General features: G+C 45.1%; 1 protein-coding gene across 1 annotated transcript in view; it reads left to right on the plus strand.

The window, feature by feature from the left end:
* Positions 1–861: 861 nt before the first annotated feature.
* HABP2 (hyaluronan binding protein 2) overlaps positions 862–13,406 on the plus strand; it is a gene marked incomplete at its 5' end in the record, with an annotated part of 139,975 nt that continues 127,430 nt past the window's right edge. The window contains one exon of the mRNA XM_082268834.1: positions 862–1,058. Within this exon, the coding sequence (XP_082124960.1) occupies positions 862–1,058 (197 nt within the window). The remainder of the gene's footprint in view (positions 1,059–13,406) is intronic.

Below are 13,406 nucleotides of genomic sequence, written 5' to 3' on the forward strand. Positions count from 1 at the left end.
TGGAGACACAGCGCACACAGGGGAGGCACTTGGAGACACGGGGAACACAGGGCACAAACTGAAAAACATGCAGTGCACAGGGGACACACTTAGAAACACAAAGTGCACAGGGGACTCACTGGGAAGGGACACAGGGAGCACAGGGGATGCACTTGGAGACGGGCTACATAGGAGATGTGCTTGGAGACATGGAGTGCACAGGGGAGGCACTTGGAAACACAAAGCACACAGGGGAGGCACTTGTAGACATGGGATACACAGGGCACAAAAGCAAAAACATGGGGTGCACAGGGGACACACTTAGAAACACAGAGTGCACAGGGGACTCACTGGGGAGGACCACAGGGAGCACAGGGGATGCATTTGGAGACATGGGTTACACAGGAGATGCACTTGGAGACATGCAGTGCACATTGAATGCACTTGGAAACACAGAACAGACAAGGGAGGCACTTGGAGACATGAGGCACACAGAGTACTCACTTGCAAATGTTGGGCGCACAGAAGACACACTTAGAAACACGGGAAATACTGGATTAACCTTAGACCCACTTAAAAATGTGGGGTGCACCAGAGACTCACAGGAGAGGGACACAGGGTGCATAGGGATGTACCTGGAGACATGTGCTACACAGGAGATGCACTTGGAGACATGGAGTGCGCAGGGGATGCATTTGGAGACATGGGCTACACAGAAGATGCACTTGGAGAAATGGAGTGCACAGGGGATGTATATGGAGGCATAGGGTACAAAGGGGATGCATTTGTAGACATGGGGAGCACATGGGATGCATTTATAGACATGGGGTGCACAAAGAATGCACTTAGAGACATGAGGTGCACAGGTCCACACTTAGAGACATGGAGCACTTCAGGCATGCAGTTGGAGACATGGAGTGTACAGGATATGCACTTGGAGACATGGCATCCACAGGACCACTTGGAGTGGAGAAACAGGGTGCACAGGGGATGGATGCACTTGGAGAAATGGAGCACAGAGGGGATGCACTTGGAAACTTGGAAAAAGAGAGGCTCTTGGAGACACAGGGCACTCACTTGTAAATATGGGGCACACAGGACACACTTAGAAAAACAAAGTGCACCGGTGACTCACTGGGGAGGGACACAGGGAGCACAGGGGGTGCACTTGGAGACAAAAAGGGGACACATGGGAACGCACTTGGAGACAAGTGGGGCATAGGGCTAGGGGGCTAGGCATGGAGGACCCGGGAGTCATTTGGGAATAGGATGAGACTGAAGGCTTACGGGAGGCTCCGTTTTATGTGTAGTGATGCGTTGTTTGAAGCCATGAGTCTCGGGGCCCTTCAAGTGATCATCGTAACACTCACTGACGTGTGTTTTAAAGCATCTCCATCGACTTCAATACCACACATCAGATTACCAAACGATTAGCTGTTAATCCATCCAAATGACATTTAGTTTGACCTCTGTTCTGTGTATCATAATTAATTCCATGTGAAACTTATTTTTATCTTGGGGTCAGCAATGGCAACTCCAATACACACTTTATACAGTAGATGATATATATATACACACTATATTAACAAAAGTATTGGGACACCTGCGTTTACATGCACATGAACTTTAATGGCATCCCAGTCTTAGTCCATTGGGTTCAATGTTAAAGTGGTTCTAAAGTCAGAAGGTTTTTTATCTTAATGCATTCTGTGCTCCCGAGCTGGACTGTGTGCATCCCTAGACACACACAGCGAGGCTCAGCCACGCCCCCCCCACTTCCTCTTCACCAGATTTACTGACAGCAGTAGGACAATATGAGCCAATGGCTTCTGCTGCTCCCAGTGTGTCCTGTGAGAGCAAGAAAAACGTTGTCGTTGCAGACACGACAGCACTGGATCAAGAGTGGACTCAGGTAAGTATTTAGAAGGGGGCATGGGCGTCCGCAGGTAGGGGCAAGGGGGGGCAAATGCCCCCCCCCAGGAATCTCAACTTCCCCTTTCAAGTGGTTGTTAAGCACTTTATACCATCCTGTCTGGTCTGTTTAATAATTCTGTGTGCCTGTGTGTCTGTGTATGTGTTTTTAAATAAATAAGCCGTTGTTTACCAGTTTTCAGAGGGCTGAGCGCCACTCACGTGACCCGTTGGCTCTCTCCTCTCCCCGTCTGACAGCTGCCTGCAGCGGACGGAGCCGAGGATTCCTCACTGATGTTCCTCGGGACAGGAGGAGGAGGGAAGGGGGAGAGGAGGAGAGAGGAGGCAGGTCACGTGAGCGGCGAGTGTCGCTCTGAAAACTTGTAAAGTATGGCTTATTTTTATAAAACACAGACACAGGGGCACATAGGATTATTAAACAGACTGTAGACAGGATATGAAACTTTAAATGAAACTACAGCAGCAGGAGGGGAGGGGAGGGGGGCGGGCACTGACACAGGAGCAGACAGGCAGGGAGGGAGGGGGAGAGAGAACAGAGGAGGACAGGAGGGCTGTGGATGACGGAGGCACGTAAACTGACCACAGTATCAGGGCTCAGCAGCCATGGCATACCGTGGTCAGTTTACAGAGGGGAGGACATAGCCAGGCAGGATCAGCTAGGTATTTTAGGTGATAGAAGGGGCCAAATTACACAGCAAAGCACCCAGCTGTATAACATGCTTTAAGGGAACAGGATCTTTAAAAATAAATGCTGCTGTTTGCTCTTTAAAAACAAATACTCAAAATAAGTATAATGACTAAGCCCCTCCCCTTCATGACATTGTTAAAAGGGGCGGAGCATGGGTGACCTTAAAATGATGCCTCCCCCTGAAAAAAGCCCATGGGAGGGGGTGGAGAAAACATGTATTGGAAGGTTATTTTTCCTTTGTGCAGGGAAAGCAAGCTAAAAACCTTTTAACTTTATAACCACTTTAGCCCTGGAGGATTTGGCTGCTCAATGACCAGGCCCTATTTTGTGATTCGGCACTGCGTGACTTTAACGGACAATTGCGCGGTCGTGCGATGTTGTACCTAAATTAAATTGACATACTTTTTTTCCCACAAACAGATCTTTCTTTTGGTGGTATTTGATCACCTGTGCGATTTTTATTTTTTGCGCTTTAAACAAAAGAAGAGCGACAATTTTGAAAAAATAACAATATGTTTCACATTTTTTTATATGAAATTCACAAAAAAAAATTTAAAAATCCAAATTTTTTAACAGTTTAGGCCAATTTATTTTCTGCTACATATTTTTGGTAAAAAAATAAGCAATAAGCGTATTTTGATTGGTTTGCGCAAAAGTTATTGCGTTTACTAACTATGGGAAAGATTTATCTAATTTTTATTTTTTTACTAGTAATGGCGGCGATCTGCGATTTTTTTTTTGCGGGATTGCGACATTGGGACGGACAGATCGGACCCCTAAATGACATTTTTGACACCTTTTGGGGGTACCAGTGACATTACTACAGTAATCAGTGCTAAAAATATGCACTGTTACTATGAAAATGACACTGGCAGGGAAGGGGTTAACTTTACTGGTGATCAAGGAGTTAAGTGTGTCCCTAGGGGCGTGATTCTAACTGTCAGGGGGCGTGGCTAGTGAAGTAACCACAGAGCCATGCGATCCTATATATAGCAGGATCGCATAGCCTCTGTGATCACTTCAGGGAGGATGACAGACTGCTGTGTTTACATCAGCCGTCTGTCTTTCTCCCTCTGCTGCGGGAGATCACGAGTGGCTGGCGGTCATCGGAGGCGCTGGTCACACGCGCTGGCTCCCCAGGGAATGAGTGGGGCTCGCCCCCTACAGTCTCCTGAGCAAGCGACGTAGCCCTACGTCGCTTTGCCCAGCAGCGGCTGAGTGCCACAGTGAATGTACGGTGGGCGGGGTTAAAGTGGTTAAAGCGTAACATTCCCCCCTGGGTTATCTCTGTACATTACAAGGATTTTACCAAACTTTGTTGCAGATTCCTTCCTTTTGTTATTCTGAAGAAATCATTGTTTATTCCTCTGTGCTGAGTGGGTTAAATGGGAGTGGTTTCATAATTATCTATCAGTTGTGGCAGCTGCAGGGCTCTAATGAGGAAAGCTGCTGGGTCTGCATCCCTTTAGACGTGTTCCTATTGGGAGAATCTCACCAAAAATGACATTTTTGTTTCAGGGGATGCCAGAAATCTGACTTATATCTTAGTGCAGACTTCTGGGAAAATTAGTGAGCCAATCACACAAGCAGGAAATGATGTTTCTGGGGGTGTGGTCAGTATACATTATGTGTACAGAACAGCTCCAGGCGGCCATATTGCATTGCATTATCAGAAAAATACAACAGCTGCAGATTGGAAAGGAAAGGTCATTTTTAATAACATTCAATCACAATATGATTTGTGTCGCAATTGTATACACTATATTGTTTTTTATTTATTTGCTATTTTTTTTCCCCACGAAAGTGGAGTTACCCTTTAAGTAACCTGTTGTTTTGTGTTAATGCGTTATGGCATAAATTATTGTGTGTTGAGTTAAGGTAGCCCATTCATTATGAATGGGCTGCCAATGCACCATGATAAATAAAAAAAACACACAACTTTTTTAGCAACGTATGTGCGTTGTGGTGTGCAGTGTTGTACTGTGCATTACACTTTACTGTACAGAGCTGGGTGCCATTCACATTGAATGGCATTGAAACTCCCCACACATAGAGTAGGTGCATTGCTATGGGTTGTAGCAATGGGTGTTAATGAGCATGTTTTGTGCGTTGCCACAAAGCACAAGTGTGAATAGGCCCTTAAAGGGGATATCCACCCTATCCAAATACATTTTTATTTCTAATGCCTAGTTATTACTCCTGTAAGTAGAATAAAAAATATATACCTACTAGTCCATGGAGTTCATTGCTGTCATTTTTGTCTCTCTCCCTGCTAAAGTTCTTTGCAGATTATGCTCCTGAGCTGTCATCTTGGAAACATATCCTGTGCATCTGCAGATATGTCATTTATGGGGCCTGGCAGAGACCCTTGGCATGTCTGCATGCATGGGCATCTGCAAGGGGGGCAAGTGCTCCCCCTGGAAATTTCCTGGCCTGCTCTAAAATGGGAATCTTGGGAATCCTGCTCTAACGGGAGATCTATGGGGACCCTGGCCTGCTCTAAAGGGGGTCATATTGGCTAAATATATACATATTCTTTGAAGGTAGAGCCTGGAGTACCTGGTGGTGCAAAAAAACCTGGTAGCACGGGGAATATAGGTGAAAAGGTAAGACTAAAGAGGGATCTATGGGGACCCTGGCCTGCTCTAAAGGGGGATCTATGGGGCACCCTGGCCTTGCCTGTTCTAAAGGGGGATCTATGGGGGCAAAAAGTGGCGAGTGACGATTTTGGCTCTGAGGAAGAGGGTCCTCCCTCGAAACGCGTAAACCACATCAGGTTTTGAGGACGCCATCACGCTATCCAGCAGTAGAGAAGTGTCCTGGAAGTGAGCGGCGCCCATTTCCTATATGCTTGTTCATATGCTACGTTTGTGAGTATATTGTACGCTACCCTTCTTTGATTTTAATAAACTTTTAAGTGGTAATGCACAAGGTCGTGCGCCCTTCTCTTGTTGTTTTCTTGTAGGATCTATGGGGCACCCTGGCCTTGCCTGCTCTAAAGGGGGGTCTATGGGGGCAAAAAGTTCTGTGGACACCCATGTCTGCGCGTGCGTGAAATCTTGCAAATCCCATGCGTGGAAAGCAGTAGGTTTTTTCCAGTCTATGGAACAGGGAGAGATGTGCGTCGCATCTGGACATGCACTGGGGGGAGAATCTCTGGATTTTGCACATGTGCAGACACGATGAGGGTCTCTGACAGCTCCTATAGACCAATCCAAAGCATATCTTTGCATGCACAGGATGTGGGGACATCACGCTGGATGTGTCATACTCAACTAGGTGGGGATGCAGGAAGCAAAAACTAAAAATAAATAAAATAAAAAAAAAGGGTATTTATTTTTTACATTTTTTTTTCCTTTACAGTTGTTTATGACAGGGGGAATTTACACCATTCTGCTATACTAATATTACCATTGACATATATAATGAATTACATTGATTATCTTGTTACAATTACATCTGAAAGTGTAAGGAATATATTAGGTGAAAAAGTGTTGTCCCTGAAGTGTCAAAAGCAAAAAAATAGACAAGCATAAGGATCTGAGTGACTTTGACAAGGGTCAAATTCGAGGGGGGGGGGTGGCAAACAAATGCACCCCCCTCCCGACGGTCAGTTGGTTGGCAGGCAACACATTAGGGGGCCGGGCGCATGCATGGGGGGGGGGGGGCGCGCCCCTGTGCCCCCAATGGACGGGCCGCCACTGGTCAAATTGTAATTCTTGTGGAATGTTCCCGATCTGCAGTGGTCAAGACCAACCAGAAGTGGTCCAAGGAAGGAAAAACTGGAGAACTGGCAACAGGTTCATTGGCAGCCAAGGCTCATTGATGGACATGGGGAGTGAAGGCTGGCCCGTGTAGTTCGATCCAATAGAAGAGCGACTGTAGCTCAACTTCTTAAAAAAGGTGCTAAAAGTGGAAATACTGTGCTCCCCCTACCTAGTTGGGATATATGAAAGTGCTACCAAGCAAATTCATATACAAACCAATATGTGCAATAGTGCAATATATACATACATAAAGTGCCATGCAGTGCATAAAAAAGTGCTTATACACAGTGTTTTAAGTGGGCCGGTATGCACTGGTACTCAGTACCGCCACTTCCAAATATGGCTCTTGAGCATACCCCCACCTCTCCGTGCGCCTTAGTGTACCAGTATGCTCATTTTGGACATATGCGCCCTCAATTGCCCCCCCCCCCCCCAAGAATATTTCCCACTCCAGAGCCAGATCAGTCACCACCAGTGAGTCCCCCTGCTCCGGAGTCCCAGCCCACCCATATGGAAGAAAAATGTATTTCCAATATATTTAGGGAAAAAATATTTTGAAATATATTGAATATGGCCAATATTGTAGCATTTCAAATATATTTCCAATATATTTGGGAGAAGTTAAAAATTTTATTTTAAAATATATTTTTAATATATTTTTCTTCCATGTGGGCAGGCCAGGGGGGGTGCTCTGTGGGGACCCTGATGTGGGGTGGGGGGGGGGGGACAAAATTTATAGGCTATAATAGAGTACCGGCACCTCTTTTGGGCCACCTAAAGCACTGCTTATACATGAAAGTAGTGTAAAGTCATCAGCAGAAAATATCACCTAAAAAAAGAAGTCCATGAAGTGTTCCCGGTGAAGGATGTGAAAACAGATCCTCAAAAGAAATTCCATACACAGGTGCTCCAGAACCATACAAATAATCACTGCAATTCCTCATGCCCACTCCCACCAGAGTGCGCACTCATCCACAGATATGGACCCACCCATATGTATACCTAGGCAGGTCTAAAAGTCTTCTGGGTGATGTTATGGTGCCCAGGGATATGGAACCGCATCAATGGATCAAAGGAAGGTGTCAGAACACACAGAGAATTGCAGTTTGTTGTGTATGGGGCTGCGTAGCCACAAACCAGTCAGGGTGCCCATGCTGACCCGTGCCACAGCTAAAAGTACCTACAATGGGCTCATAAACATTAGAACTGGACCACAGAGCAATAGAAGAAGGTGGCCTTGTCTGATGACTGAGAAAATGGTTTGAGGAACATAGCGAGTTCCAGGTGTTGACTTGGCCACTGAACCCACCAGATCTTAATCCAATCAAGCATCTGTGGGTTGTGCTGGAAAAAAAAGTCTGATCCATGGAGCCCCCACCTTGCAACTTACAATGTCTGTTAATGGCGGCTTGGCGCCAGATACCACAGAACACCTTCAGAGGTCTTGTGTAGGGATCGACCGATATAGTTTATTCATTGGCGATACCGATATTTTGGTCATCCCTTATCGGTATCGGCTGATATGGGCCGATATTTTCATACATTTAAAAAAATTATTATTTTTTTATTTTTATTTTTTTACTTGACAGGTACTCTTGTGGAGGGATCTGGGGGTCTAAAAGACCCCAAACCCCTCCTTTGCACTTAAAAGCATTCAAAACGCCAAGTTTGGCTGTTTTGAATGCTGTAATTTTTTTTTAATCTGGCGCCAGTAGTACCCGGAAATGATGTCATGACATCGCTTCCGGGTTTTTGCATGGAGACCTGATCAGAGCCAAATGCGGCTTTGACCGTTTTTTCAACGGCCATGCAGGATGGCTGCCCAGGTCTCCCGGTTGGACGGGAGACCCGGACGAGCCGCGGAAGGTGGCGGGAGGGAGGGGAACGGTGGCGGGAGGGGGGAACGTCCCCTCCCGATCCTTGTAATGACAGCCGAGCAGCTTCTCAGCCGCATCGGTTGTCATTACAAGAAAGCCGACTGTCGGCTATGGACACTGGTACCGGGGTGATGCCTCTAGCTGCAGGCATCACTCCGGTACAAGCACTTTCCCGAAATATCGTCAATATCGGTCACCTTGGTGGCCAATTCCGATATATCGGGGGAAAGTGCTTTGCCGATAATCGGTCGATCTCTAGTCTAGTGCAGTGGCTCTCAACCTCAGTCCTCAAGTACCCCCAATGGGCCATGTTTCGAGGTTTTCCTTTACTTTGCACAGCTGATTCAATTTCAATGACATGGTATTGATGGGAGCTATTTTACCTAAGGTACGTTCCCAAAACATGGCCAGTTGGGGGGTACTTGAGGACTGAGGTTGAGAACCACTGGTCTACTGGAGTCCATACCTCGATGGGTTATGGCGGTGGTCATAATGGTATTGCTGATCAGTGTATATAACACTTCACATGAATAGAGCTGATTGCTGTTGTGATGAGATTTGCGCACCATGGTTGATTAACATTCCTTTATATTTATGGATGCCTAAAACCTATTTCTCTGCTTGCAAAAAAATCTGATGTTTTGGGTTTTGGGGGAGGGAGACTTGTACATAAATGAGGCTCATTGTTCTGTGTAAACACAGCCTGGGGTTTGTGTATATGCCGTTAAAGCGTTCATAAGGTAATGAAATAACATATTTGTGGTGTGTGTGTATATAGAGCGACATATATGCTGACAAACCCCCCTCCCCTCCCCCCAGGGTAGAGTAAGGAGAGCGCGGTGCCCCCAATGTGTCTCCATGTGAGTGACATGTGTCCTTGATGTCTCTGTGGAGCGGCGGGGATGACAGAGTCCCTGATGTCTGTCGGAGGATTCTGGAGTCAGCACGTGTCTTGGTTTCCTATGGCGGATCACTTTCAGATGTGGCGCTTGTAACTGCGTGTTGCTGCATTGCAAATGGGTGTTTTTCTACCTCCCCCCCCCCCCCAGTTAATATTCAGTATCTAGAAAGGAGGTATATTGCTCAGGATCGTGTTTTATAATTCCCTTTTATGTTGTTCCCTAAACAAGGGAAACAAATAGAAAAAATGAAATCAAAGCGTTGTCTTTCCATATTTATGATCGCTCCATTGGAAGGGGTTTGATTTAACAGCTGCAAACTAATGCAGAGAACACACCTCCAGATCTAAATTAGGGGGGGGGGGGGGGGCGAAAGATGAACGCTGCACACACAGCCTGTCCAAATGTGCTGCCATACAGCACATATTATTAGAAGACGCTCCCCGGATATGATCTGGGGGGGTTATTGTAAATCTATAAGTTCATTGGAAGTTTATTTGTTCTTAAGACAAGATCTACTTACATTTATTGGCCACTTTATTAGGTACACCTCTTTAATTGCTTGATAACACAAATTGCTAATTAGCCAATCACATGGCAGCAGCTCAATGCATTTGGGCATATAGACGTGGCGAAGATGACTTGCTGAAGTTCAAACTGAGCATTACATAGTTACCTAGTTACATAGTTAGTGAGGTCGAAAAAAGACATCAGTCCATCCAGTTCAACCTATGATGTGTGTGTGTGTGTGTGATTGATGTTAACCATACATTGAATACCCCTGTATGTTGTGGTCTTTAAGGTGCCCATCTAATAGTTTTTTGAAACTATCGATGCTCCCCGCTGATACCACTGCTTGTGGAAGAGAATTCCACATCCTTACTGCTCTGACAGTAAAGAACCCCCTACGTATTTTAAGGTTAAACCATTTTTCCTCTAGTTTTAGTGAGTGGCCACATGTCTTATTGTATTCCCTTTCTCTGAAAAGTTTGTTCCTTATGCTAGGGTCACCAGTACAGTATTTGTACATTGATATCATATCCCCTCTCAAGCGTCTCTTCTCCAGAGAGAATAGGTTCAGTGCTTGTAGTCTTTCCTCATAGCTGAAGTCCTTCATTCCCCTAATTATTTTTGTTGCCCTTCTCTGGACTTTCTCCAGTTCCAGCACATCCTTCCTGAGGACCGGTGCCCAGAACTGGACAGCATACTCCAGATGTGGCCGGACCAGAGTCTTGTAAAGTGGGAGAATAATCTCTTTATTTCTGGAGTGAATCCCTTTTTTTATACATCCCAGTATTCTGTTGGCTTTGCTTGCAGCGGCTTGGCATTGCATGCCACTGCCAAGCCTGTTGTCCACCAGTACCCCAGGTCTTTTTCCATCTTAGATTCACCCAGAGGTCCCCCCCCCCCCTAGTGAGTAGCTTGTGTTTGTGTTTCTGATGCTCAAGTGCATTACCTTATATTTTTCTACATTAAACCTCATCTGCCATGTAGTTGCCCACCCCATTATTTTGTTTAGGTCCGCTTGTAAAGTTACCACATCCTGCATAGAAGTTATTGCCCTGCTTATAACCGCAAATACTGAGATTGTACTCGATATCCCCTCCTCTAGATCATTTATGATTAAATTAAACAGGATTGGTCCCAGGAGAGAATCTTGGGGGACCCCATTTTCCACCCCCGCCCAATCTGTGTACTCCTAATTAATCACCACCCTCTGTACTCTCCCCTGGAGCCAGTTCTCTATCCAGGTACTCACCTTATGGTCCATACCTACCTTCCTTAGTTTGTACAGTAAGCGTTTGTGGGGAACTGTGTCAAATGGCTTTGAAAGTCCAGATACACCACATCCACAGGCTTTCCTTTATCTAGGTGGCAGCTCACTTCATCATAGAAGGTTAATAGATTGGTCTGGCAAGAACGATTTTTCATGAATCCATGCTGATTACTACTAAGAATACCATTTTCATTACTAAAGTCTTGTATGTGGTCCCTTAACATCCCCTCCAAAATCTTGCAGACTACTGATGTTAGGCTGACCGGCCTATAGTTACCCGGGATATATTTCGGCCCTTTTTTAAATATTGGTACCACGTTGGCTTTTTTCCAATCAGCTGGCACCATTCCCGTCTGTAGACTATCCATAAAGATTAAGAATAATGGGGAAGAAAGGGGATTTAAGTGACTTTGAATGTGGCATGGTTGTCGGTGCCAGACGGGCTGGTCTGAGTTTCTTCAAAAACTGCTGATCTACTGAGATTTTCACGCACAACCATCTCTCGGGTTTACAGAGAATGATCTAAAAAAGAGAAAATATCCAGTGAGCGACGGTTCCAGATGATAGAAGGCAAACAGTAACTCAAATAACCACTCGTTACAACCAAGGTATGCAGAATACCATCTCTGAACGCACAACACATCGAAAATGGACTACAACAGCAGAAGACCTCACCAGGTGCCACTCCTGTCAGCGAAGAACAGGAATCTGAGGCTACAATTGGCACAGGCTCACCAAAATTGGACAATAGAAGATTGGAAAAACGTTGCCTGGTCTGATGAGTCTCGATTTCAGCTGCGACATTCAGATGGTAGCGCCAGAATTTGTCGTAAGCATGGATCCATCCTGCCTTGTATCAACAGTTCAGGCTGGTGGTGGTGTAATGGTGTGGGGGATATTTTCTTGGCACACTTTAGGCCCCTTAGTACCAACTGAGCTTTGTTTAACCACTTCAGCTCTGGAAGGTTTTACCCCCTTAACCTCCCTGGCGGTATGATTCTTTTGGATTTTAGGTGCTGAAAGCGGTACCATTATTTTGCATGTAATTCTTGTGAATGAGCAGCCCAAACCAACTGTATACATTTATTATATATATTATATATATATATATATATATATATATATATATATATATATATATATATATATATATATATGTATATATATATATATATATATATATATATATATGTATATATATATATATATATATATATATATATATAATGTATACAGTTGGTTTGGGCTGCTCATTCACAAGAATTATGTATATATATATATATATATATATATATATATATATACAGGGCTTTTTTTCAGCGGGAACGCGGGGGAACGCAGTACCGGCACCTCCAGTCTGAATGTATGCAATGGCAAAGGGGTGCTGGGGCCAGTGGGGTGAGCTGAATGGCCTATTAATGCTGGCTGCTGGGGGATCTATTGTTGCTGTGGTGAATCTGTTATTGCTGGAGGGCATTATGTTGTGGGGGGGGGGGCTACTGTTGCAGGATTTATTGTTGCTTGGGGGAACTATTGTTGCTGGGGCTCTATTGTTGTATTGTTATTGGGTGGGGTCTATTGTTGCAGGGGAGGATTTATTGGGGGTGATTGTTGCAGGGGAGGATTTATTGTTGCTGGGGGGCTATTGTTGTTGGGGTTTATTGTTGCTGATTGCAGAGGATCTATTTTACCGTTTTTTCTACTGTTGCAGAGGAAGATTTATTGTTGCTGGAGGGATCTATAGTTGGAGGGATTTATTGTTGGGGGAGTCTATTGTTGCTGATTCCAGGGGATCTATTTTACTGCTTTTCTAGTTATCATTAACAAATTCTATAGAAATGATCTAGAACCACAACATGATACTTGGTTCTGTAATCTCTAAAAAAGGGGGGGGGGGTAATTGGGGGTGGGTAGAGGGGGGAACCGAAGGACAGCGCTCGGAGGTGGGTAGGGGGTGGAGACAAGGGGTGACTCAGAAGAGGGGAGTACCTGCACCTATTCCCGGAGAAAAAAAGCCCTGTATATATATGTGTATATATATATATATATATATATATATATATATATATATATATATATATATATTTACATAAAAAGTACAGTAAAACTGCAGGAAAGGGCACTGGGGGGCAATGTAATGTGAATTTATTTTATTTTGAATGGTATCAGTGTGTTTGGTGTGTTTTACATTTGAATTTGCCGCCGGAGACGGAAGCCGGGGCTTGCAGACGATCGGGAGGAAGCTCCGCCGCCGCATGCCGCCCGCATACTTCGCTGGATCCCGGAGAAAAGGTAAGTAAAACCTCTACCAGGATCCAGCGATCTTCCTAGCGCTACCCCGAGTGTGGCTCGGGGTTACCGCTTTTGGCTCTAAAATCTAACCCCGAGACACGCTCGGGAATACCGCTAGGAAGGTTAATGACCAGGCAATTTTTTGTGATATGGCACTGCGTTGCTTTAACTGACAATTGCACTGTCGTGCAACAC

Source organism: Pelophylax lessonae, assembly GCF_965119305.1.
Source record: "Pelophylax lessonae genome assembly, chromosome: 9".
Classification (NCBI taxonomy): Eukaryota; Metazoa; Chordata; class Amphibia; order Anura; family Ranidae; genus Pelophylax; species Pelophylax lessonae.